The sequence below is a fragment of the Balaenoptera acutorostrata genome, chromosome 21, assembly GCF_949987535.1.
Source record: "Balaenoptera acutorostrata chromosome 21, mBalAcu1.1, whole genome shotgun sequence".
Classification (NCBI taxonomy): domain Eukaryota; kingdom Metazoa; phylum Chordata; class Mammalia; order Artiodactyla; family Balaenopteridae; genus Balaenoptera; species Balaenoptera acutorostrata.
The window spans coordinates 4,699,000-4,726,178 of NC_080084.1; the positions used below are offsets into that span (position 1 = coordinate 4,699,000).

Genomic DNA, 27,179 nt, shown 5'->3' on the forward strand with positions numbered 1-27,179 from the left:
GTTTCAGACATACACACTTTTTATAAGGTATGTTTCCCTACAAGCTTACTAGGAGGGCTATGTATATATTTCTTATAAGTTACAAGTGAATTTTTGTTTTTTTTTAAAACGATGTTCAGAGTATAAAGCTCTGGCATAACTGTCATTATTTCTAGTCTTGGTGTGCACATCTGTCCTCTCCGCTCACTTGGATTTATTTTCATGTTATGTCTTCCTGGATTCTGTTTTCTATGTTAATCTTAAACATTCAGATGTACCTTATAATAGAGACAGTAGACTAATATGTAAAAACTAAATTTTTATAATCCTGAAATTGGCACTGAGTATGTTTTTTAACATCTAAGAACCAGAATTAAAAAATAAATAACTTGAGATAGGAAAACTGGCTTCTTCTTTGTTGAAATTTGCTCAATAAAAGAAATTTCAAATAAGGAACTATTGTTACCAGTTCTTGTGATAATCTTGTTGTCTCCTCATGGATTTAGTAATTAATAAAGGCAAATAATAAAATATCATATGTTGTGATAAAATTGGCATTATACAGTCTTTATTTGTAAAATATTTTTAATTCTAAAATCTCGTACTAAATTGGATAACAGTAGTTTGCTTGCCTGTTTGTATTACTTTGTTGGAAATTTTTGGGAAGTAACACATTATATCAAATAGCAATTTATTACCTACAGCTTGTCAGTGCTAGTGACAGTAAAGTATAGAAATACATTACTGATTTGAAATTTTGTTATTCAAGAATAATTAATTATTCATTTCTCTTAAAACTTTCTTACAAGATTTGTATTTAGCATTTGTTTTAATCAGGTATGGTAAGTCACACAGACGTGGGAATAATTGTCATGAAGAAAGAAGTTTGTACTCACAGAGCTCTAGAAACACCTGCAGGGCCACATGGGGATGGAGGGGGGTGGGGAAGAGCACAGCCCAGCCTTTAATGGGTTTTTTGCTGGAAGGAATGGGTAAGGCAGGGTAGATGCCTGCGTAAGCTTAGGATTGGATAGTTTGAATAATTTCAAGGGTTAAAGTCTATAGGGGTAGTTCCTAGTTGTCCCATGCCAGGCCCTTGGGTGATTTAGAGCCGGGGAATATTGGCTTAGGTGGGAGAGGCTGAGGAAGGAGATGCATGGGGTGTGGCTCTGGATTGGTTGTTTTGTGCATCAGAAGTGTACTCCCAGGGGAGTCCTTTGCTCTCTTCAGGAAATAGCTAGCCCTGGGAGGGGCTGCCTCTCCAAGATCAAGGCCCCAAATGCCAGAGCATCAACAGAGAAAATAAGAAGATACAGTCAATACAAACTTTATGTTAACACTCAAAATACTTTATAATTTAAATTTCATACTTTCTTCATTAAAAAACATTGGTTGCAGTTGGCTGTTGTATACTTTTGTTTATAAGATCTTAAATTTTAATGAAAAAGTACAATTTATAAATGTAGCTTTTTTGGTTGGTACAGTCTGTCAGTGATATTTCTAGAAAAACAAACTATCTTTTACAGAAGAGATATACACAGAATATTGGCTGGTAAATTTTTTAATGGTTCTCTCGTCTGAATATTATTATTATCTGTCTTTCAAGGATAATGGCAGCTTTATTAGATTACATTTCAGAAACAAAACAAAACCAGACAGTCAAAGACTTCAGGATGGCACTGCCAACCCAGTCGTAGACTCAGGTGCTGTTTCCGTATGTATATTTTTTAGAGATAGTGTACATGAGAGACTAGAGAATATGTAACAAATTTATTTTCAAGCTTTACTTTTTAAAATGGTGAGTTTTAGGATGTCAGTCAAAGATATTGTTAATTAAAGCCTGATGTGAAATGCTAGACATTTGGAAATGAGACAGTTGTGTGGTTGAGACAGTTTCATTTCCTCACAGTCACTGGTAGACGCATTTAAGGGGATCATCTTAGTTATGTAGCCTTTTTATAATCGCAGTAACTTTATTCAGCACCCTCATTCATGTATTTGAGTTTCTTCCCCTTGTAAGGAGCTTTCTTGGAAAGCACACCCAACAACTTCAGCTTATATCTCACAGGGAGTTGGTGATTCATGGGTTGGTTAATGTTTGTATGACACCAGCAAAGGTTGTCCTTTCTGCTTTTCCTACCAACTCTGGAAAAATCGCAGCTCTTCTTGGAGAAGTTTTTGAAAAGGGAGGAAGCTGGCAGTTGTAGTTTAAAAATGCCCTAATAATGCTAAAAGTAATGATGATTATAGTAATGATAATAATAATCTCGAGCTTTTATTGTATACTAGTTGCTAGTATGAGTGCTTTATATATTTATATGAATAGTTAATTTAATTCTCAGAACAACCTCATTGTTTTCCTCATTTTTTTTTGGATGAGAAAATTGAGCCCCTCAGAGGTTAAATCTTGCTTGAGGGACATAATTGGAAAGTGATGGAGCCCAGACTACAAGTCTAGATTGTGGGCTTTAACCATGCTTTTATAACTTAAAAATCTATAGCTCAGAAGTAAGGAAACTAAAGCTGAAAGATTTAAAGCCATTGGCCCAAGGTCCCTGGAGCAGTCAGCACTGAAATTCCTCTCCTGGGTGTCATTTTCACTATCTCCGTATGCTTTCTCTAGGTGTACTCTCTGCCTTTATCCTCTTATATTTGGGCGAATCTTCTTGCTATTTTTGACTTGCTGTGGTTCCAAATTCTGAAAATTATATTCTTCCTTTGGAATTGTTTTACTTGACAAGGAAGCCCCCAGGAGTCACTGTAGCTTTATGGACTGAGAGGGTGGACTTTGCAGCCTTAGTGCCTGTATTTGAATCCTGCCTGTGCCAGTTTTAGCCATGTGAACTCATACAAGTCAGATACTTTTTGTGTTTCAGTAGTTTTATCTGTAAAATGGGTTAATTATGGTAGCTATCCCACAGGGCTGCTGGTAGGAATAGATAAGTTAATACAATAAAGCTGCTTAGTGTGGTGTCTGGCACATAGTAAGCATTTTATAAATATTGTCTATTCTGGCTATATTATTTATGAGAAATGTATACTCCAAATTAAACTCAGCACATTATCTCACACCTATTAGGTACTCAGTAAATGCATATGGAATGAATAAAAATAATCATCAATTGCTTTGTATTGGCCTTTGCTTTTTATACTGGTTGGAAGATTAAGGTTATAGAAGATGAGATATTTTCAATGTTTGTATTAACCTCCATTACTAAGACTAATGACCAATATTACATTATGCTCTTCATCTTGTGCTATTTTTCACTTCACTTTTCTCATCTACAAAACTATTAGTTTTTACATTTAGTATTTTTATTGAGATTGTGTAGAAAGGTGTTGCATACATCTGAGGTACCATTAGTGTTGTAAAAGTTTATGTCATCATATTTAAAACTAAATGTTAATGTCTTCGAATTTTTTCATGTCACATTTTCCAAGTAATGTCAACTACCCATTAAATAAGAATTTAATTGCAGGAATGGTAATGCAGTCGTCAGTAAAATGACTTTAGTTGGCAGCGTCATTTAGCCACGAGATGAGGACCGGGAAAGCAGGATTGAGATCCTCCCACAGGAGTTGTTCAACGTTACATTTGCTTTTGCCTTTTCTGTTTAAATAACACAAGAATTAAATCCTTTAAAAGGGAGCCCATCCATCTCCTTTCACGTGTGTCCTTCTTGCATCAGAGAAAATGCTGCATAATTCTGAGATGACAGCCCCACCTCTGATGTCACCCGGGATGGTACAGTCCTCTCCGAGGCTTTGCTGGGGTTCCTGCTGCTGCACTGGGGAAATGGTTACATTAAAGCTCACTCCCGTCATCTCCATTATCTCCTTGGAAGTAGTTTTCACAAATATAGAAAGGCCCTACCGTGGTTGTTTCGGTAAGCTACCAAGGTGGAGAGCGCAGAGGCAGACGGGAGCGTGAGGGCAGGCTGCTGTGCCTTTGTGACACAGGGAGAGGCGGCAGCTCGCTCAGCCGGGCTCCTGGTGCTCAGAGCGCTTCCGTGGACATCACCCTGTGCATTGCAGGGCCACAGGGGCTGCCAGGAAATCTGAAACTCATTTGCTTCCAGTTACTAGCACGGCAGATTTTGAATTAGCCAGCTTCTTTTCTAGCTAACTTTTCTCAAGCGTTAAGCTGATGAACTGGGCATTTTCTATGATCAATGGGTAACTGCTGGAGCTACAGTAATCTCTGTGAGTAACCTCTATTTGTAGGTCTGTGCAGGCAAATATATTTTTATATATCTATCTTTTGTGAAATGCTGCTGTAAAATGATCCGTCTGTATTATTGACTGCTTTTGCTTACTAGTCTTGTCTTTTGACCATCCCAGTAGTAGACTGCTGGGGCTGGATGAGGTTTTGCTGAATCCTGACTAGAGAAGCACATACTGCATTTATCCGGGGTGCCCACGCCAGCCGTTCTTTAATTCCCCAGCCACCAGAAAGACACCACCTGCCCTCCGAGTGCTGTTGCCCAGAACCTCCCCTGGCTTTAACGTGGAATGTTTATTTTAGCATCTGACATTGGATTTTTCAAAATTTTTATTTTTAAATAGAAAACAGAATATTATTCTTACCTGTAATTTTATTTCCTTTCATTGTTTTTTGTTGTTGTCGTTCAAACGGCTTTCCTGGGAACACAGAATTCTATCATCCTGTTTCTCCCTGTTTCTGATGTATTATATAGAAAGAAAGAGAAAACCAGCTACCCCTGTAGTTTTAGAAAGACATCATATTGTGGCACTGGATGGGAATGGGGAGGAGTTTCTCTTAAAGAGCTCAGACTGCTTTCCCCCTGCTCTGCCAGAGTCTCTGGAGGAGAGCTTGGCTAGCCCCAGGCAGCACCACAGCCGCTCCATGAGCGCTGTCCTTGAGGCTGAGGTGGTCTCTGCTGGAGGCTTATTTTTCCTCAGTTTACACATGGGGGTGTGTTTTTCTTATCTGTTGAAAGTGTCACTTTTAGAGTAATTCAAGATTTATTTCTCTCTCACCAGGGAACTTGACTTCGGTGAAATTTGCATTTTCAGAGATGCTTGGAATTATTGCTCATGCCAATTTGCAGCCTGAATCAATCCTTAGCAAAACTGTGGCTCACTTATTGAGCATGAAAACTACTGAATGCAAATATGGATCAGCTGAGGCTTGTGACAGGCTGGAGGCTGAGTGGAGCTGTTGTTTTCCACTGCACTTGACACCTGTCTTGGCTCACAGCGGTTTAGGGAAGTCCACAGCTGTAGTGGATCATCACTGCTAGGCACTCCAGCCGCTTGGCATTTGTGATGTTTTAAAAAAGAGTTGTATAGTGTTTTGAATTTCAACTTCTTAAGTATTAAGTTTCCTTAATATTTCAATTTTAAAATATTAAAATATTTAATAAAATATATAAGAATTTATATTAATACTACCACATCTGTGTTAACTTTAGCAGAAGAGAGCCTGCTATAAACAAGACTGTGGAGTTGTTTAAAAGCTTAAACTTTTGCTTTTAAAAATAAAGTGAAAACAAAAAAAATCAGTGAAGATCAGAGAAATTTAAAAACTGGGTTTTCAGAGAGTAAAGTGGTGACAAGGGGCTGTCAGGGTGGGGAAAATGGGGAGATGCTGGTCAAGGGTACAAACTTACAGTTACAAGATGAATAAGTTCTGGGGCTCTGATGTAAAGCATCGTGATTATTGGTAATAATATTGTATGATGTACTTTGAAGCTGCTAAGAGAGTAGATCTTAAATGTTTTCACCACAAAAAAGAAGTGGTAATTGTGTGATGTGACAGAGGTGTTAGCTAAAGCTATAGTGGTGATCATTTTTCAATCTGTTAAGTTTATCAAATCAACACGTTGTATACCCTGAACCTACACAATGTTATATATCGATTACATCTCAATAAAGCTGGAAAAAATTAAAACATAAAATTGGGTTTTTAAAAGTGTGGATTCCTAACAGGAAGAAATAGAAAAAGGATAGAATGGATGAAATCAGAGGAGCAGTGATGATCAGAAGCGCTAAGACCGGAAGGAGAAGCACAAAGTGTGGATATCATAAGAAACAAATGAGAGTGGATGATAGATCAAAGTGGAGAATCCTTCTGATTGAGAAAAGGCAACCAGCTTTTAAAAACAGTGATTTTAAAGATAGGTCTAAATTCAGCTCTTGCAGCTTAGAATTTCTCCTCCTGACGAGTGCCAGGTCTCTGCACGCCGGCAGAGACCTGGGGTTAAGGTCGCTGGGCTGCTCCTTAGCACGCTTGTCTTACCTTCCGTGTGTTGTGCACTGCTGCGCCCAGCTCACAGAGCTCCTCTGCAGTTGACTGGAATGGAAAGCTAGTCTCATTTCCCCAGGGACTATAATTGAAGGAGAAAAATTGGGTTCTGAATCATTAGTATGTGAAATTTAGTTTGTGATGAGCACAGCTGTAACTATTAATCACTTGGGGAAAGAGTGTCCAATTAATAGAACTGTCTCTACTCGTGTGCACATGCTAATAGCTTGTGTAGTGGTTGGCAGACCTTTTCCTGGGTTTTGTAGCATACAAATACCTTAAACATCTGTGCTTTTAGAGAGTTATTAGTGACCAGGTAACAGCCAGCATCCTCAACTACATACTGTAGCCGTCTCCAAAGTGGGACTGTTACTAGAGTGAAGAGTGTGTACCAAAATATAATGTACTTAGATTACTCATTTAGCAAATTATCATTACTCATACTCATTTTATGTCACTTTTATCATACTAAATATATTTTCTATTGCTTAGTAAAAATGGATTATTCTCCTGTTTGGTTTTTTTTTTTTTAATAAGACTTTTTCTACTGCACTGCAAATCGAAACCATGCATGCATCACTGTGATACTGGAGGGGTTTATTGATTATTAGACTTAGAAACATTGATCTTTGTTATTCACAGTTAAGGATTATGATTACTTATAGATAAAATGTATTTGAGATTTTTTACTCTGCAAGGCTTACATTTTATGTTGCTTTGTAAATTGGACCTTTGTCTTCAATTTTTTTTTATTGATTTATGAAATTTCAGACTAAAGGGGACTATCAGGCACCTTTCTGTCAATGGGATTGAATTCCTTCCTGACAGGTCAGGGGCAGTGTGTCTTTAAGGTTGTTTCTGTAAGTTTTCCAGTGTTGAAATAACTTAAGAATTTATAGTTCTTTTATCACACTAACTGATTATATAAGTTTTAATATGTTTGGTAACTGATATTCATTAGGGAACAGAGAGCACCAAGGACATTACTGCATTTACGAACAACCTACAAGGAAAGGAGAGAAACCGACTTCTAGTGGCTGGGTTAGCCATGATTCATAAAGGATTGAAAATGTGCTCAACTGTACTTATAAAAAATAGTGCTGTCTTGAAAGTGCCACAAGAGAGTGAATTTGCCCGTGCATTTTTATTTTACAAGTGATATATCCAATGACATGAACCTTGAAAGTCTGGGAAAATATCCCAGTTTTTAAAAACAGAAAAACCTTACCTTTCCCTCAGCTTCTTTCTTTTAAGCTACAATGTAATTTCTTTAAGGCTATGTACAGATGTTAATGTACAGGCATTTACTAATGCTCAGTTTTACATTTGTAGGTGTTTTTTTAGGACTTTATGGTCTTTTGCATAAAGGTAGAGTCATTGACCATTCACTGTGAGAGAAATTCACTGTGAGCTATAAACTAAAGACAGGTCCCATCACAGTCGAGGTGGTTCTCTTCCTCTGCTGAAAGGATCCTGGATCAGCTAGATGGCAAACCCAGACCAGAATGCACAAGGCTTTCTCTTGATTGGAAGGAGAGGCTGCATGTTTTCCTTACCTGTTGTTTACTTGATTGAACACTTGGACCTTTCAGTTAGGAGGTAGGAACTCTTAAGATTATCTTTCAGAATAAAAAAGTAACCATTTAAATGTAGTCAGAACAACTTCTATATATTGTTGTAGTTCTCTGGAGAAGTACTTCCATATTTTAAAGTGTATACAGATTACCTGGGGTTCTTTTTAGAAATACAGATTCTGATTAGGAAGGTCTGAGATGGTAGTTGAGTCTGCATTTTGAACAGACTCCTGGGTGATACCTATGCTGCTGTCCCCTGGCCACATTTTGAGTAGGAAGGTTCTACGGCAGTGCTTTCAAATAGACTTCTCTGTGAGCATGGAAAAATGTTCTCTATCTCTGTGGTGCAATATGGTAGCCACTAGCTACATATGGTATTGAGCACTGGATTTTCAGTTTTATTTAATTTTAATTAATTTAAATTTAAGTAGTTAGATGTGGCTGTGGCTACCATATAGGGCAACATAGCATTTAGAGGGTAAGATAAACAATTGAGAAATTTATGTTTAGTGGTAATAGCCCATGTAGGGTCATGGTGAATTCTAGAACTGTGGCCAAGATTGTCCCCACTTAACTTTACCGCTGCTTAAACTTTGTCTGCAAGAGACAATATATGCAGATGGAGGTGCTGGATTGCAAGCTCCTTGTTAGGAAGGACGACCCTGCTCCCCCGCCCCCCAATGTTTCCAGCATTCTATTCAGCCTGTACTTGGGAGTAGGGGACAGAACTTAGGTGGCATTGACGTGTAGTATTTTGCTTGGGTTTTGGGAGGCTTCTTTCTGTTTCTCTTTTGAGGTTCTATTAAATGGTATCCTGTTGGTTATAGGACATTCTTCATTCATTCATTGATTCAACAGATATATCCATTTTGCTCGGTACTGTTATTCTGGGCTCTGGGGATATAATGGTAAAGAAATCAGACAAAGTGATTTTCTTTTGGAGTTTATATTCTAGTGGCAACAACACAAAATAAGACAAAACAAACAAAGAATCTTTTCCTAAAAATGACTGGGCCTAGTTCCTAGGGAATGTGTGTATGATTTGTAATTGTGGTTTCATGGACATGGCCCCCATAGTCTTTTGGGAAACCTACATCCAGTTGCTCAGAATCCCTCATGATAAACTTCTTTACTTCACATTTCTACTGTGAAGCTGGGACCAAGTCTGCAGAAGACTTGCCAAATAGTTCTTTTTCTTCTTCTTCTTCTTTTTTTTTTTTTCTTCAGCCATTTTCTTTTAAGGAGTTTGCTACCCAGAGTAGAAAGAAATCCATTTCATTTACTGGGCCTCAAGCAGGGTCAGTCTTAGAAGGGCCACGGTTTTTCTGAAGCTCATCTTTTGGAGCAGGCTTGTTTCTCCATGATTTTGAGAATTTTTTTTTGAGGTATAATTGACATACAATATTATATTAGTTTCAGGTGTACAATATAATGATTCATTATTGTATATGTTGTGAAATGATCACCACACTAAGTCCATCACCATACATAGTTACAAAAATTTTTTTTCTTGTGATGAAGACTTTTAAGATCTACTCTCTTATCAACTTTCAAATATGCAAGACAGTATTATTAACTGTGGTCCCCGTGCTGTATATTACATCCCCATGATTATTTTATAGCTGGAAGTGTGTACCTTTTGAACCACTTTACCCGTTTCACCCCCCCACCCCAACCTTCTGACAACTTTCAGTCTCTCCTCTGTATCTGTGAGCTTTTTTTTTTTTTGTAAGATTCCACATGTAAGTGGGACCATTAAGTATGTGTCTTCCTCTGACTTATTTCATTTAGCATAATGTCCTCAAGGTCCAATCATATTGTTGCAAATGGCAAGATTTCATTCTTTTCTATGGCTGAATAATATCCCATTATATATACTATATATAATATATATATATATACCACAGTTTCTTTATCCGTTCATCCATCAGTGGGCACTTAGGTTGTTTCCATATCTTGACTATTGTAAATAATGCTGCAGTGAACATAGGGGTGCAGATATCTTTTCAAATTAGTGTTTTTGTTTTCTTCAGGTAAATACCCATAAGTGGAATTGCTGCATCGTTTGGTAGTTCTATTTTTAATTTTTTGAGGAACCTCCACATGCTGGAGGTTGCACTAATTTACGTTCCATCAACAGTGTACTAGGGTTCTCTTTTCTTCACATCCTTACCAATACTTTTTATTTCTTATCATTTTGCTAATAACCATCCTAACAGGTGTGAGGTGATATCTTACTGTGGTTTTATTTTTTATTTTTTATTTTTTTGGCTTTTTGGGGTGATCTTTATTCATTTATATCAGGAATAGTAAAAAGCAGAGGTTTGGATTAAGCCAGGGCAAATAAGAATCATTTGTGACAGGAAAACATGGGGAGACTGGGACCATAAGGTTATCTGGAGTTGGTTCAAATCATGATTATTGTGTGCATTTCCCTGATGATTAGTGATGTTGAGCATCTTTGCATGTAGCTGTTGGCCGTTGTATGTTTTCTTTGGAAAACTGTCCATTCCGATCTCCTGCTCAATTTTACTTATTTTTTATTTTATTTTTTTTCCTGCTCATTTTTAAATCAGATTTTTTTTTGCTACTAAGTTATGTGAGTTCTTTATATATTTTGGATATGAACTCCTTATCAGATATGTGATTTGCAAATATTTATTCCCATTCAGTAGGTTACCTTTTCATTTTCTTGATGATTTCCTTTCCTGTGCAGAAGCTTTTTAGTTTGATGTAGAAGAAATTTTTTCTGTTGCATTTCATTTTATTACAGTCCCGTATCTGTGTTCCAGAAATGGATGGCTATTTAATACACAACCCAAAGCACTCCTGAAATTGGTCTTGTTAACTTTCAAAAGTATCCCATTCGGGGCTTCCCTGGTGGCGCAGTGGTTGAGAATCTGCCTGCCAATGCAGGGGACATGGGTTCGAGCCCTGGTCTGCGAGGATCCCACATGCCGCGGAGCGACTGGGCCCATGAGCCACAATTACTGAGCCTGCGCGTCTGGAGCCTGTGCTCCGCAACAAGAGAGGCCGCGATAATGAGAGGCCCGCGCACCGCGATGAGGAGTGGTCCCCACTTGCCGCAACTGGAGAGGGCCCTCGCGCAGAAACGAGGACCCAACACAGCCATAAATAAATAAATAAATAAATAAATAATTTTAAAAAAAATTCTTAAAAAAAAAAGTATCCCATTTCTTTCTCAATATATTAAATCAAAAGGAAAAAGTCTTTAAAAAATAATCAGTGGGTTTTGTGCATCACAGGAAAAGCATCTTTACTAAACAAGAGGAAATAATTTGTTGCGAATCTGACCAAATACACAAAGCAGCAGATATGACTCCTGGTAGAAAAGGGAATGTAAATAGATACCCCACCCCCAAAGTATATATATTTCACATGAGTGTGAAAAAGCTCTTCTTCTCTCTCCCCCCGCTTCCCTCCTATACACTTTACGCTACATTTTAATTTCTTTAAGGGGGAAAAATAAATGCAGGAAAGCTGTAAAAACTCTTATTAATTCAGATTCTACTAGTGTGTGGTTTATATTTAGGTAAGTGCTAAAGTTCTTTTTTTAATACTTAGCAAATCCCATTGTCACAGATATGAGACCAGATTTGGGCAGGACTAATTCAGTAAGACTTTTTTTTTTTTTTCTTTGACTACGTTGGGTCTTCGTTGCTGCGTGGGGGCTTTCTCTAGTTGTGGCGAGCAGGGACTACTCTTCTTTGTGGTGCGCGCGGGCTTCTCATTGCGGTGGCTTCTCTTGTTGCGGAGCACGGGCGGTAGGCTCGTGGGCTTCAGTAGTTGCAGCACGTGGGCTTAGTTGCTCCGCGGCATGTGGGATCTTCCCGGACCAGGGAGCGAACCCGTGTCCCCTGCACTGGCAGGCGGATTCTTAACCACTGTGCCACCAGGGAAGTCCCCTAATTCAGTAAGACTTTCTAGAGGAGAAATAGCTGTTTCAGTTTTCAGCTGGATTCTTACATTAGTAATAGATGTAGACTGACAGAAGGCAAAGGAAAAGCTTTAACAAGTGAGCTCTAAGAGCCCACAGCAGCCGGCACAGGCTGAGCAAGGCCCTTGGGACAGCATGTTGAAATTAGAGAGGGCCGGCAGGATGAGGCAGGAGGTGGTAATGGGTGTGGAGTCTGAGAGGGAGTAGCCTTTGGCACCTTTGTTCTGTCCATTTGCCTTTGTCCTGCCTCAAGCACTCACCTCGCCTGCGCTGTCGCCTGTTGTAGGCTCTGTTTGTGCTCGTACTTTCTCCCTGTACATCCTTCAAACATGGCCAGTATGAGCTTTCTAACATGCTAAATAGACTTTTCATGCTCTAGCAATGTTTAGTTTTGAATCCCATAGGTTAAGTACGTAACAGGTAATTAATAAATGTTTGCTGAATGAATTTTGGAAATGATGGTCATTCAGTGGGAAGTATCAATGGCCTTGTTTTAAAAGGGAGCAGAAAAAAGTCTTAACGTGAAAGAGGAATTTGGTCTTTCTTTAAATCACCCTAGCCTAAATAGCTCTAATTTTTAAACATAAGGAAGAAATCAGAAATTCCAAATAAGGTCAAGATTAATATTTTATGAAGTTTTATTTGTTGTTAAAGACAGTTCACGTGGTGACAAATGCAAACAGCAAAAATAAACCGCGGTGTATTTAACAAAGGGGTGCCTTATTTGGAAGGAAAGATTTGATGTTATGCTGAGTTCTGTGACAAGTGCTCTGATCAAGAGTCACATGACATTTAAGGCTATTTCTACCCAGAACCTACAACTAGAAGATTTTTTTGTTCTTTATTATGCTATTAGAAATGACAGTCTGACAATTCAGGTGCCTCTTAGTTTTCCTTAGGAATTTACTCCTGAGAAACAAAAAGACCAGGAATCTAGTTCTGACTTCTAATTCTTCTAAAATACCTTGCTGAACATCATTTCATTTACCTTGGTCATGTCACTTAGCCTCTTAGAACATTTACTTCCCCTGGTTGATGCCACTCCTTATTTAGTTAAACAGTAAATAAAACTGATTAGACTAGTACTTATTGGAACAGTAAACTCAGAGCAGAGAACTGGTTGGAATAGTAAAGCTACCTGCCACGTGGGGTTGCGCCCTGCCCTCTCCCTTTATCTCTCTGTCTTTGACCAGATGCCAAGTTGTTGTATCAAGACATCACAGGCGTTTGCACACAGTTAATGCCGGTACATCTTAATGAAAAGTATTAGGCCTGGGGTGGAGAAATTATTTGATTTCTTTCATGTCCCTTTTCTTGATTTCTTTGTGTTCACTTTTCTTTGGGCCAGTGTGCTGGTGTTTATTTTAGTGGTTGTTTTATAGATGGCAATTTAAACTGTTAGAACAAAGTGGGTTCTTAAATGATAAAGTTTAACTTTTCTTCCTTTTGTTGAATGGGTTTCATGGTAGTATGTTGTGATGTTAAATATATATTTGGCTTCAGTGGTTACTTTGGACAGTTTTCTTAGAGCACTTCATGATAGGTTAAAAATTGTAGCCTTTTGAGGCTTTAAAATATGAGCTAAAAATCATGTTAATTTATTTCATGTGTGTGTGCTAGATGTAATACAGAGATAAAATTCTCTTGACATTAGTAAGGAGGTGTCTTCTTGCAAGGGCTGGTGATTAAGGGAAGACTTAATTAAGGAGAGGAGATTTGAGTTAGATCTTGAAAGTTGAAAGTAATCTGATTATGTAGAGGTGAGAAGAAAAAGTATGTCATATGCAGGAAAGAGATGGAGCATAGGCAAAGGAGTAAAAAGCTCAGAGTGTTAACTTAATTTCTGGTATTTATTAGAACCTTTTTAGAGTATTCATGTGCTGCTCCATCCTTCAGTTAGAGAAGCAATGGTATAACACATTTGAAAAGGGAGTTGAGTGACAGAAGGAGAGAGTAGATGGGAAAGATAGATTGGGACTGGATTATGGCTCCTAACTCCTGGATGAAGGGGCTTGAACTTTAGACTTTATTCTGTAGGCAGTGCAGAACTACTGAGAGCAACAGAAGTTTTTGTTTTAGGAAGATTACTGTATATAAAATGAAGTAGGAAATGAGGTTGGACATTGGATAACCATTTCAGAAGATTTTTTAAATTTCAGGGAAAAGATTGAAGACACATACTAGGGTATCTCACTACCAATAAAGGTGGAGGGCAGGGGAGGGATGTAAAGCTTAGTAGAGGTAGAATAGATAAGCTCTGGTTTTTATTTGTTGTGTCATGTTGGCAAGTACATCATTCCTTTGAGCCTGTTTTCTTGCTAATTATGTTAGGTAGCCAAATTAATTCTTTGATTCCTTTGACTTTTGCAGTTTTATATTCTATGATCCTCATGTTTTTGTAAAGGCATACTCTAACTTAGATAAAAGCATTATAACAACTATAGGAAATATTTCCCACTGTGACCTAAGTACTTCTCTAACAATTTTAAGCTCTTTTACTAAGTTAAAGAAAAAAGCCCATGCTTTTGGATTGTATACTTTTTTCTTTCATTGCATTTTAACAATTTATAGCTTTTAAACTACGGAGGAAATTAAAGTCGCCTGAATTATTAAGGAAGAGAAAACAAAAGCTTAAAAAGTGTAAAATATGAAAAATGTTTTTTAAAAAAGTGTAAAAAGGTGTAAACAAATGCCAGTATAGAATATTTCCCAATTCATTTTGTGAAGCCCACATTACTACCCAAACCAGAGATAGCACAAGACAACTACAGACCAATATTGTTTATGAATATAGGTGCAAAAATACTAGAAAGCTGAATCTAGCAACGTATAAAAAAGGATTATGCACCATGACCAAGTGGCATTTATTCCAGGAATGCAAGCTTGGTTCAGTATATAAAAGTCAGTTAATATAATGCACTGTTACTAGATTAAAAGACAAAACCCACATGGAAATCTCAATTGACAGAGAAAAAACATTTGACAAAACTTGGCACCCTTTCATGATAGAAACACTTGACAAACTGGGAGTAGAAGGGATCTTCCTTATCCTGATATAGGGCATTTGTGGAAAACCCACAGCTAACATCATACTTAATGGTAAAAGACTGAAGGCTTTCTCTTAAGATCCAGAACAAGACAAGGATGTCTAGCTCTTACCACTTCTAGTCAACATTGTACTAGAGGTTCTGGCCAGTGCAGTTAGGCAAGAAATAGAAATAAAAGGCATCCAGATAAGAAAGAAAAAAAGTAAAACTATCTCTGTTCACAGACAACATGATCTTATATATAGGGAATCCTAAGGAATCCACAAAAAAGCTATTAGAACTAAATAGTAAGTTCGGCAACCAGTTGTATTTCTATAAGCTAGCAGTGAATAATCTGAAAATGAAAAAATTTCTGCGTGTTATAGTATCAAAAAGAAAATACTTAGGGGAGTAAGTTTAACAAAAGTAATGTAAAACTTGTACAATTAAAACAAAAACATGTTAAAAGAAATTAAAGAAAATTAAATAAATGGAAAGACATCCTATAGTCATGGATCAAAAGACTTAATAGTAATATTGTTAAGATGCAGTGCTCTACAGATTCATCCCAGCCTCTATGAACATTTCAGCTATCTGGCAAGCTGATCCTAAAATTCATATGGAAAATGCCAGGGTCCCAGAGTAGCCAAAACAACCTGGAAAAGGAAGGACAAAGTAGGAGGACTCACACTTCCTGATTTTACTTCTGCAAAGCTACAGTAATCAAGATGGTGTTATACTTGCTGCTAGCTCAAAGGAATAGAATTTAGAGTACAGGCATAAACCTTTACGTTTATGGTCAGTTGATTTTCTACAAAGGTATTAATGCAGTTCAGTGGGGGAAATAATAGTTTTTTTCAACAGTAGTGCTGGGACAGTGGATATCCACATGCAACAGAATGACGTTGGAGCTCTACTTTACCCCATATACAAAAATTAACTCAAAATGGATCAAAGGTCTACATGTAATAGCTAATACTGTAAAACTCTGAAAAAAAAAAAGGAATAAATCTTTGTGACCTTGGATTAGACAATAATTTGTTGCATATGACACCAAAGACACAAGCAACAAAATAAAAAATAGATAAGTTGGATTTTATCAAAATTTTTAAAAATTGTGCTTCAGAAAAACACCATCAACTAAGGCAAAAGACAACCCGCAGAATGGAAGAAAATGTTTGCAGAGTGTATATATGATAAGGAACTTCTGTTCAGAATATATAAAGGACTCTTACAACTCAATAATAAAAAGACAACTAACCCAATTATAAAATGGGCAAAGGATTTGAATGGATATGTCTCTGAAGAAGACATACAAATGGCCAGCAAGCATGTGACAAGATGCTCAATATCAATCACTACCACAGTGATTAATGATATTGAGCAAAATCAGAATCACAGTGAGGCAGCATTTCACATCTACTAAGACAGCTATAATAAAAAATATGGGCAGTACTAGAACCCTCAGACTTTGCTGGTAGGAATGTAAAATGGTGTAGTTGCTTTGGAAAACTGGCAGTTTCTCCAAACATTAAACAGAGAGAGTTACCATATGACCCAGAATCCACTCATAGATATATACCCAAGAGAACTGAAAATAAATGTAGACACAAAAACTTGTACACAAATATTCATTATTTATAATAGCTAAAATGTGGAAATAACACAAATGTCCATCAGCAGATGAATGGAAAGAAACTGTGGTATATCCATACAATGGAATATTATTTGTCAATAAAAAGAAAAGTTCTGATACATGGTACAGTGTGGATAAACCTTGAAAACATTGTGCTATGTGGAAAAAAAGACAAAAAATGCCACATATTGTGTGATTCTATTGATATGAAATAGAACACGCGAATCCATAGAGACAGAAGGTAGGTTGGTAGTTACCAGGGGCTGAGGAATGGTGGCTAATGGGTTGGATATAGGTTTTTTGGTGGTGGTAGGAGGTGATGAAAATGTTCTGGAATTAGGTGGCGGTGATGGTCGCACAATTTTGTGAATATATTAAAGACAACTGAATCTTAAAAGTCCTATCACAGTCTTTATTGAAAAATTTAAAATGTCAGTGTGCCACAGGAAGAGGAATCTTTATTGCTTTTAACTGTCTTCCTTTTCAAAATCAGGGTTTGAAAGTTGCTTCCTCCTCAGATTTCAAGCAAGCCACATCCTCTTCTGTCTTGTGAAGGTATTGTCAATACTACAGTCACAGAGAAGTGCTTCTTGGATTCCATAAATACTGATTCAAATTTAATTTAAAAAATATATTTAAAATTATTTCAAAAATGAAATATGAAACTGAATACACTCTTAGATGTATTATTATTTATCAGATTTTCCACACTGTGGGATACTATACATTAACTTATGTTTCCAAGTTACCTCATTTTGTACATGCCTTGGAATCAGGTCTTTCAAGTCATTTCATTGTATATATTCAGACAGTCATCAGATATTTCACTGAATAGGAAGGTGGTAGCTTGCAGTGCTTTAAAAGCAGTAACAAAAACAACAGGTGTCCTCTGTCATAAAGTTGTCCAAGTGAGGACCCTACATTTCCAGGGTAGATGAGGATATTCTCGATACAAAGTAACCAAAACCAAGTTCAGAAGGAAATTGGATCCTGGGGTGATAGGACTGTAACTGTTACGCATAAACCCTCAATTTAAAATTGTTTATCAGAATGTCTTCATTTTTCTCATTGACTGCCATTTTAATAAGACAAGGATGTAAATTTGATCCTACATAGTAAATATATACTAATTGTCTTTACTGCTTCATATATTGGGGTTCTGCATACGATACCATTTAAATTTTATGCATTTGGGATCCCGGAGATCTTTCTTAACACATTAAGTTTCCTATTCCATTCTGACTTCAGTCTCATTCTCCAGGGATGTTCTGAAAGCATTTCCCCCCACCCCCCCACAGAAATCCAACAGTGAAGGGGAAGCTTCCAGCCAAGAAAATATTTACTGACTTTAAATACTAAAGTATTTTACTATTTAAATATCTTTTAATAGATTTTTTTCTGAGGCTTCCATCTCAGAGATTGCACTGCACAGATGTTGTTGGCTGGATCGTAAGACTATTTGTTGTTGTGCCCAATATAAATACTTTAGTTGCTATTTCATGCGTGGTATTTGGAAAATGATACATATCCTTATTTTTATCTGTTCTTGCATATGCAGCAACCGAGTTGCATGTGAGGGACTTCATCAGAAGCAGGGTTGAATAGGGCGTGTGTCATTAGATCGCCTCTGTCTGTGCCAAAACCTTTGTGGGTACTCTCGTGTAAGCTAAGTGGTAGGGACAACTGGCAGGGTTATGAGAAGCTAGTGTTGCAGAGGGTGGGAGCAGGAGACGGTGAAAGGATCACATAAGGATGACTGAGTGCCTAATACATATGGAGATTTATTAACACACATTGGAATCTGTTGTTCAGAACAAGTCATGTGTCCATTCTGTTCTCTTTGTAGGTGATCATGGAGGAAGCACTCTACTCCCCCCGAATGTCACAAATGAATTTCCAGAATATGGGACCATGGAGGAAAGTGGAGAAGGCCTAAGAGCCTCTCTCGAGTTTGATGCTGAATCTCTGCCGTGCTGCCCTCAGGCGCAGCAGAGGGTCCAGCCTCTTGCTGGCCATCCCTCTGGGCTTCTCAGTGTTACCAGAGGACCAAAAGATGTCAGAGAGGTCCCCTCTCAAAGTCATCTCAAGGAACAGAGTTTACAACCCATTGACTCTTTGATTTCAGCTCTGAAAGCCACAGAAGCCAGAATAGTTTCAGGAACACTGCAGGCTACAAAGGTACTGGATGGAGATGCGGTTTCTACTTTTTTAGTTCAGCAGGTGGAACAAGAGCCAGACACTGCCAGTCATAAAACACAGAGAGCCAACACACTGTTCCCTGCTGGCCGAGAAAAGTCACCCGATATACCTCTTTCAGCTGAAGTTACGACTGAGGAAAATTTTTATTTGAGCATCCAGGAGGACCTGACTGCACTATTAACTGGAGAAACTCAAGCAGAGATTTCCCTAAGAGCTAATAATGGGAGAAAGGGGGCTGTCCATGTGCAGGAGCCAGCTTGTCCAGCATCCTCCGTGGGGAGCCCTGTGACCCACAGCTCAGTGGGCAGTGCTGGTTTATTGAGAGAGAGGAGATCTGATCAGGGCAGAGAGCACCCAGAGCAGTGTGGTAAAGGCAGCTCCTCAGGACGCCCAGGCCATGTCAAACATGTGGAATTTCACGGGGTGGAAATATTGTGGACAGGAGGGGAGAAAAGAGAGACATGGCAACCTGTGGATTTTCAGACATCATTGGAAAGGACAACCCTTCCTGAAAGCAAAGAGTTTTCTAAAGTGCCAAGCCATCTCGTCTCATCTGCTGGTTTGTGTGATTCAGCTGGTTTAACTGAGAGTGTTTGGGATGACACCTGGAGAGCTCCTTCAGAGAGGCTGGCCACTGGCTCAGAGCCATTTCTGCCTGAGCCTCTTCTTGAGAGTGGAGAGGATGAAGTCTTCCTAAGGGAAAACAAGGACCATCCTGAGACGAAACCTGAATTGGAAGGAGACAGGGAAAGGTGAGCTCGCATAGTGTCCTGCTGTCTGTGATGCCAGTGAGAGCTCGATTCACGATATCCTGGGTCCTTGTTTACCACAGGATGGAAGAGAAGTGACTGTAATCTATGTTGCTTCTAAGGTTCCGAGATGTTAAAGTGGTCTTGTTATAAAGTTGTCCATATGGGGAGACTGTGAACTCTAAACTAGGTGAATCCATTTCTGATGCTTTATTGTATTTGACAGGTTGCAACTTCTCCAGCATCAAGGTAACTAAATACCCCATGATTATCTTTAACAATGTGGAAAGGTTTGAACTCTTTTTGACACATCCTGTAGTCATTACATCCTAACTCAGGCATTTCTTCTGGGTGCAGCACCATTGCCTGCATACAGCCTTACACATGTAGGAACACAGAGGCTCTGGTTTGGGCTGGCTCAATTTTCTAGGTTGAAAGAGGAGATCAGGCGGTCAGAATTCAGTTCTTCCATGGCACTCACATGGGTCTCCCTTCTCACAAGCAGCATGTTTTGATTACAGCCCTGATGAGTAAACTTGGCATCATATGGTATTTCCTGGTCTTTCCCTACATTTCTGGCATCCGTACCAGCTGAGAGCCTAGAAAAATGGAAGCCATACCCATCTGTCTTCACTTCCTTTGCTTGTAGTCTGACTGTAGAGTGTTCCTCTTGGCAAAGTCATTTCAAATGTGTGCCGTCTCGTCAGTCCTCCACCTGTGGTAGTTCACATGGGAAAACATCTGTGTCAAGCCTGAAGGGTTTTGTTTGTTTGGTGTAAGGAGATGCCGTTTTCTCCACAGTTAACTAACAGAGCCACGGAGAGATGCTCCTTTAGGATGGCTGTCAGGACTCCTCTCCCTCCCCTCCCCATCCCCACTACACAGAAACTCTCCAGACTCCCCTCAAAAGGAGCCCTGATATGTGGCAGCGGCTCAGTAATTATATTCCCGCTGGGGTATGCACTTCTGTGCTTGTGCCGATTATTAATTCATTCCTCCTTTCCTCCCGCCCTCCTTCCCTTCCTGTCCTTCCACAAATGGTTTTCAGTTGTCTGCTCTGTCCTTGATACGGCTAGAGATGCTGGGCATAAAGGAATGTTCAAAATAGACATGGCCCTGGGAATTCCCTGGCGGTCCAGTGGTTAGGACTCTGTGCTTCCACTGCAGGGGGCATGGGTTCCATTCCTGGTTGGGAAACTAAGATCATGCAAGCTGTGCTGCAAGGGCAAAAAAAAAAAAACAGTGGAAAATAGCCATGGCCTGAGGTCACTGACCTCATGGAGTTTACTTCTGAAGATCAACACATTAATAATGATAGGACCTCTAATTGTGCTGGGTTCCGTAAAGGAAAAGAAGGGAGACATACTAGAAAGAATAGTTTTGGTTTTTTTTTAAGTTTTTTTTTGATGTGGACCATTTTTAACGTCTTTATTGAATTTGTTACAGTATTGCTTCTGCTTCACCTTTTGGCACCTTGGCCCTGAGGCACGTGGGATCCCAGCTGCCCAGCCAGGGTTCAGACCCTCACCCCCGCATTGGAAGGCGAAGTCCCAACCACTGGACCGCCAGGGATGTCCCTAGAAAGAATAGTCTGAATGCAGGAGAGAGGCTGGTTCGGTTGGTGGCTTGGGGAAGGCCTTTCTGTGGAAGTGATAGTTACGCTGAGACTTCAGGAATGAATACAGGTTTGCCCAGCAGAGAATGGGGAGGAGGATATTCCAGGCAGAGGGAACCACCTGGGCAAAGGAAGACTGCTGTCGCTAAGGGAGCGTGCTTCCTGGACGCTGCGAAGCAGAAGCCTCCAGGCGCTTTTAAGATGTGACCCTCCGCCCGCCCTCCCGCCCGTGTGGCTGGAGCCTGGGGGCTGGGGGAGGGTGGGAAGTAGGTGCGCAGAGGTAGGGAGGGGCCTCATCCCGAGCTTCCTGTTTCACTGCCAGTGCCCCGAGGAGCCATTTAGAGGTAGAACCCAGAATAGTACTTGGTGTGGGGTAGGCCTTCAGAGATTTAAAAACAGCAGAGACAGCTGTACTGTTGAATGTGAATCCTGGCCACACCTAGAAATGTGGGTTACCCACCAGGTAGTTTTACTCCTATTTCTGTTTTGTCCCTGAGGCTCAGCCAGTAGTTGGCACATCCAGATTCAGCTCCACGGTTTTCTGTCTCTTGTCTTCTTTCTCTTACTGAGGTTTAAATTTTTATTTAGTTATTCTAATGTTCATTTTTAATATTTGAAGGACATGCTGCATATTAATTAATTAACGCCCCACGTATATTAACTTGTAGGTTTTTTCTAGGTTGTCACTGTTTTGGTTAGCCTTGTAGTAAACACGTTTGTTGGCTCTTTTTTTTTTTTTTTTTTAAAGGTTGTTTACCGGCTGGCTGTTTCTGGATCTGAACTCTCTCTGCAGTGCTCTCTTATTGTCACCAGGGGGCAGCCCTTGGATTATAGAATATTTATCTTCTTGAGGGCGTTTGGTCTTATTTAAATCAGAAAATATTAACAGATTGATGAAAGTTTAGTGTATTTTTAGGCCATTAAGTTTACACAATATATTTATCTTCTAACAGGTCATTTACCTGTTAATGACCTCTTTCTGTTAAAATTAAGAATGATAGTAGCTGTTAATTTGGATTTGTGGAGTTTAGTTGGCTAAATGAAAATTTAATATTTTAACATTTTATTCAAATATTCGTTGGGCCTGATTCACATATTAGGAACTAGTTCAAAACTATATTAAATTATCTAGAGGGTAGCATAGCATATGTATGCTAAAGAGTTTTTTCAGCCTGAATATGTTTCTATGATATCTTCCTTCCCAAATGTATTGACGTAAGCCCACTGAATACAGGTGTTAGCTCTATAGAATGTTCCCTTTTTTATATGGTTGGAGGGGAAAAAATAACCTAATATTGAAATTCATCCGTTTTATGTGCTTTCCAGGATTCTTGAGCAAGAGGAACACCTTCGGGCCAGAGATGATGATATCCTTGGGTCCGGTTGTGCAGAGGACTCCACTGATGTGTACAGCTCCCAGTTTGAAACCATTTTGGACAACACTTCTTTATACTACAGTGCTGAGTCCTTGGAGACTTTATATTCAGAGCCTGATAGCTATTTTAGCTTTGAAGTGCCCCTCACTCCAATGATACAACAGCGCATTAAAGAAGGCGGTCAGTTCCTGGAGAGGACATCAGTGGGAGGACAGCAGGACGTCCTGAGCATCTCCGCGGATGGTGGAATAGTGATGGGCTATTCTGGTGGGATCGCCAATGGGCTGAGTGGCTCCAGTAACTCCACCTACGCGAAAGGCACCTCAGAGATTGCTTTCTGGGGAAGGTACTGGTCCCATTCTCTTAATTTTGTGCTGGTGGTTTTTGTAGCAGTTTTTCTTTGGGAAATCTGAGCGTGGAACATATTTGAAAAGCATTTGGCTGGTTTCTGTGGATATAAGTGAATGATGTGAGTGAAAAGTAATTTGGGTTTTTGGGGCAGGTAGAGTACAATTTAGTGGTTTGCCAAATTGGCAACCTGTGGACATTCTATTTGGCAGTATTTCTTGTATTACCATATGTAAATTGGATCCTGAACAAATACTTGTGGGTGATGAGTATGTATTAGCTCGCATGATGCAGCTTTGGTAGCAGTGGCCTGGTGCTGGGAAAGGGACACTGGGAGATCTTGGCTTTCATTCTGCCACTGGCATTGGTTGATTACTTGGGGCAGGTTGTTTGATTAGGCCAGAGATTCCTTGATTGTAAGTTGAGGGTGTTGGATTAGATGGTCACTATAATCTCTTTTGGCCCTTTGCTCCGTGAGGTCCCATTCTGCTGGGAAGTCTTCGTGTTCCTGAGATGGTGGGGGAAGATCTAATTATATGGGTGCTTGGTAGAGCTGATCCCTTGGTCAACGCCATAAATACTTATTTTCTCTCTCTACTTTAGGATTTAAGTCTCCCTAAAACACAAAATCACAAATTATGTAGGTTTTATGTGCTGTACCTGTCATTTAGTGATTCCCTGTCTCTTTATGGATTATCCAGCATTTCATCTCTTGTCATTCATCGTTCTAGGGTCATTTACCTGTCCTTCAGCATCTCCATAAGTGGGCAGAGAATGCTAAACTTCTTAATCATTTTATGAATTTAGTTTTAATATGTTTTTCCTGAATTAAAGTGTGTTAATTCACATGTTTGGGGAGGTGAAGGGGAGGTTAAATGGGGATAAACTATTTTAAAGTTGTATGAAAAAATGTCAGTGGTTTTTTTTTTTTAAAAGTCAGTATACATATTACAGATTTCTTTTTTTTTTAAATATATAAATTTATTTATTTATTTTTGGCTGCGTTGGGTCTTCGTTGCTGCGCGTGGGTTTTCTCTAGTTGCGGCGAGCAGGGGCTACTCTTCGTTGTGGTGCGCGTGCTTCTCATTGCGGTGGCCTCTCCTGTTGCAGAGCACGGGCTCTAGGCGTGCGGGCTTCAGTAGTTGTGGCACATGGGCTCAGTAGCTGTGGCTCGCAGGCTCTAGAGCCGTGGGCGCAGTAGTTGTGGCGCACGGGCTTAGTTGCTCCGCGGCATGTGGGATCTTCCCAGACCAGGGCTTGAACCCATGTCCCCTGCATTGGCAGGCGGATTCTTAATCAATGCGCCACCAGGGAAGTCCCCATATTACAGATTTCTAATGAGCCTGTTTTTATGATCAGTCTGTTCTATGTTAAGTATTTCCTATAAGCAGTTTATAGGTTTATAGTTCATTGGATGAGCACATTCAAGACTGGCACATGGTAACGTTGCCGCTATGAATTTCCATGTGAAATAGACCATGGATGTTGGTTGTCTTCTTGGGTCACACAACTCTCAGAAGCAGAAGACCTTGGTCTGAATTTCTTGGACGAGCCACTTATTCTTTCTGAAACCCCCTTTGTTTATTTGCATAGTGGGGTTAATGATACTTAGTATGCTGTGTGGCCATGAGATTTAAAGAGTTAATATAGATTAAAGCACCTAGCACAGTACCTGGTACCAAGTAGAAGCTGGAGCAAATGTGTGAATCAGAACTGGCTGATAAACCCGCGTTTATACCCGATCTCTAAGAGGTGGTGTCCCTGAGGGAAGGGGGGCATCCCTGAGAAGGGGGTGTTTCTAGAAGGGGCCAGAGAGAGGGGTGTCTCTGAGGGGACATCCTTGAGAGGGGGGTGTCCCTGGGTGGATGGCGCCACTTTAGTCGTTTAGTTTCACCATCATCTCGGGTAACTGTAAGTTGTGGTAAAATGCAGATAATTTCATTGAAATTCCAATCCAACTCTCCGGAGTGAGTTGAAGTTGTTGGGGACCTGAGGTGTTTTTGGCTGAGAGGCTTTGCTGCAGAAGCCACAGGGAGGGTAAGTAAGTAAAGACAAGAGGTAAACATCAGCAAGTCAGAACAGGGAGGTGAAAGGTTTATCAAAGGTGTAGTTTGCAGACTCAGAATAGGAAGCAGCCATCGTTGGGGCCAGCGTGAGTGCCAGTCATTAGTAGGGCAAAGCTGGGTAGTTAAGAGAGAGTATTGGGGTAGGTTATAGTATTTTAGCATCTCAGATGTGGACAGTGGTATACTTCAGGCCAACTTGAGATAAGGTTTCAGCTGTGTCACCTGCACTGTCAAACCGTGAGATCTTGCCCAGCCATGAGACTGAATTCCAGTACTGAATGAGAAGCATGTTAGAGATGGGCTCTGGCACTGTCCACATGATTGACCGGTGGTCATTCACCCTTCCTTGAGCACTGCTAGTGATGTGGACAGACCAGCTTGGCAAGGGCACGCCATTTGTGTTCTTGGACTTGGCATAAGATAATAAGCAGGTATAGGTGGAGGAGGTTTTTTGTGTGGTGATTCAGGGTTAAAAATTAGGATGGGCTCAATCATTCTAAGAAACTTTAGGGAATCTGGAATAATTCTCATATTTTTCTCTACCTTCTCTGCCTTCTTGGTGCTTTGGAGAAGTTGTAGCACCAGAGGAATCGTGGGTTGAAGAATAATGATATTTTCCAGCTTAAAGGGGGCCTAACCCTGTTTTACAGTAAAGAATCTGAGTCCCAGTTGGGTGGGATAGAATTACCTGGTGACAGATCTTGCCCCAGAATTCAAATTGCGTGACTCCTAGACCAGGTACATTGACTGTTCTAGACTTCCTGGTTTCATATCTGTATTCTCTCTTTTGATCTAATTTCTCTCATGCCATATATTTATGGAGCTGTAAGTCTGAGTTGGTAATTGTAGAGCTGGTGGGTGGTGGTGGTGGTGGTGTGTGTGTTCAGTTTTAGAAAAAAATTTCCAAATTGTTATCTAAAAAAAAAAAAAAAAAGGTTCTGAAGAACCTAGGGGCAGGAGGGGAATAAAGACGCAGACGTAGAGAATGGACTTGAGGACATGGGGAGGGGGAAGGGTAAGCTGGGACGAAGTGTGAGTGGCGTGGACATATATACACTACCAAATGTAAAACAGATAGCTAGTGGGAAGCAGCCGCATAGCACAGGGAGATCAGCTCAGTGCTTTGTGACCACCTAGAGGGGTGGGATAGGGAGGGCGGGAGGGAGACGCAAGAGGGAGGAGATATGGGGATATATGTGTATGTATAGCTGATTCACTTCGTTATACAGCAGAAACTAACACACCATTGTAAAGCAATTATACTCCAATAAATATAGATGTTAAAAAAAAAGAGAGAGAAAAAATTCCCAAATTGTTAATAAACCTGTCTCCATAAATTTTTTAATGTAATCAATGATTAGGCTTTTAAAAATTTATTCTGCATTAAAACATCCCTCTGCAGAGGTAAGGAGTAGATAGAGGTACTGAGTCTGTTAAGGAAGTCTGGACTAGGACGCTGACTGCACAACTGTCACCCCGATTGACTCCCTTCTGTTAGGCACTCAAGGCCAAAGTGTTAGGCTTCAAGGAGAAAAAAATTCATTTATTAATAAATGTTGTGATAAAACAACACAGCAGAAGTGATAAATAAAACAAGTGCACGTGCTTAGCATCCCACCTCTACTCACTGGTCTCTCCTGTTTCCTTGGCAGTGGACTGGGGAGTCTGACTGTGTTGGATAAAGTGAACTCTGAGGAAAGCACAAAGGAAAGGGAATGTAAGACTAATCTGTGCTGATAATGCTGCTTTGATTCTAGCTGGACTTGAACCAAGAAAATTAAGCCCATTCCTGTTGAGGTACTGCTTTTGATGTATAAAGTGTTAGACAGTGTTATAAGATTACTTTAGGTTGTCTCTAAACACCATCTTATGTCCTATGCATCATATGTATTCCATAGGTTTTCTTTCTTTAGTAAAGACATGGTGCTTAATTCGCATAATAAGCTAAGAGAAAGGAACATTAATGTTCTGATTTTCCAGATAAGGAAACTGAGGCTCAGAGCAGTTGAGTAACTTGCTCAAAGTCACACAAATGGTAAGTGCCACACCCAGGATTTGAACCCAGGCAGTCAGGCTCCAGAGACCGTTTATTTTTGATCCCAAAACAAAAATATTTTTACTTGACATTACCTAGGTATATTTTTAAATACTTTTCTATATCAGTATATGCTTTTACATCATTAAAGATTATTTCAGTGGCGGTATCTGACAGTGATTTCTTTTGAACACAGGATGACACTGTTCTCAATTGTGTTGCTTCCTGTAAGAAAGGTGGAGTGGTCGGGGAGGGTGATGGGGACCTGTGGCACTTCAGCACACCTTAGTTCCCTCTCAGGAACACCTCCCAGGCCTGGATTTAGCCAGGCTTTGTGGCCAGAGCGGGAC

At 39.7% G+C, this 27,179-nt stretch overlaps 1 protein-coding gene across 6 annotated transcripts in view; it reads left to right on the plus strand.

The window, feature by feature from the left end:
* PSD3 (pleckstrin and Sec7 domain containing 3) overlaps window positions 1-27,179 on the plus strand; it is a 551,931-nt gene that overhangs the window by 152,029 nt on the left and 372,723 nt on the right. For 5 of the 6 annotated variants that reach the window (XM_057537135.1, XM_057537140.1, XM_057537136.1 and 2 more), the window contains 2 exons: window positions 18,288-19,392; window positions 22,331-22,726. In XM_057537135.1, coding sequence (XP_057393118.1) covers window positions 18,288-19,392; window positions 22,331-22,726 — 1,501 coding nt within the window. Of the gene's footprint in view, window positions 1-3,763; window positions 3,867-18,287; window positions 19,393-22,330; window positions 22,727-27,179 lie in introns of those variants that run through there. The other variant, XM_057537138.1, reaches the window with a different exon arrangement.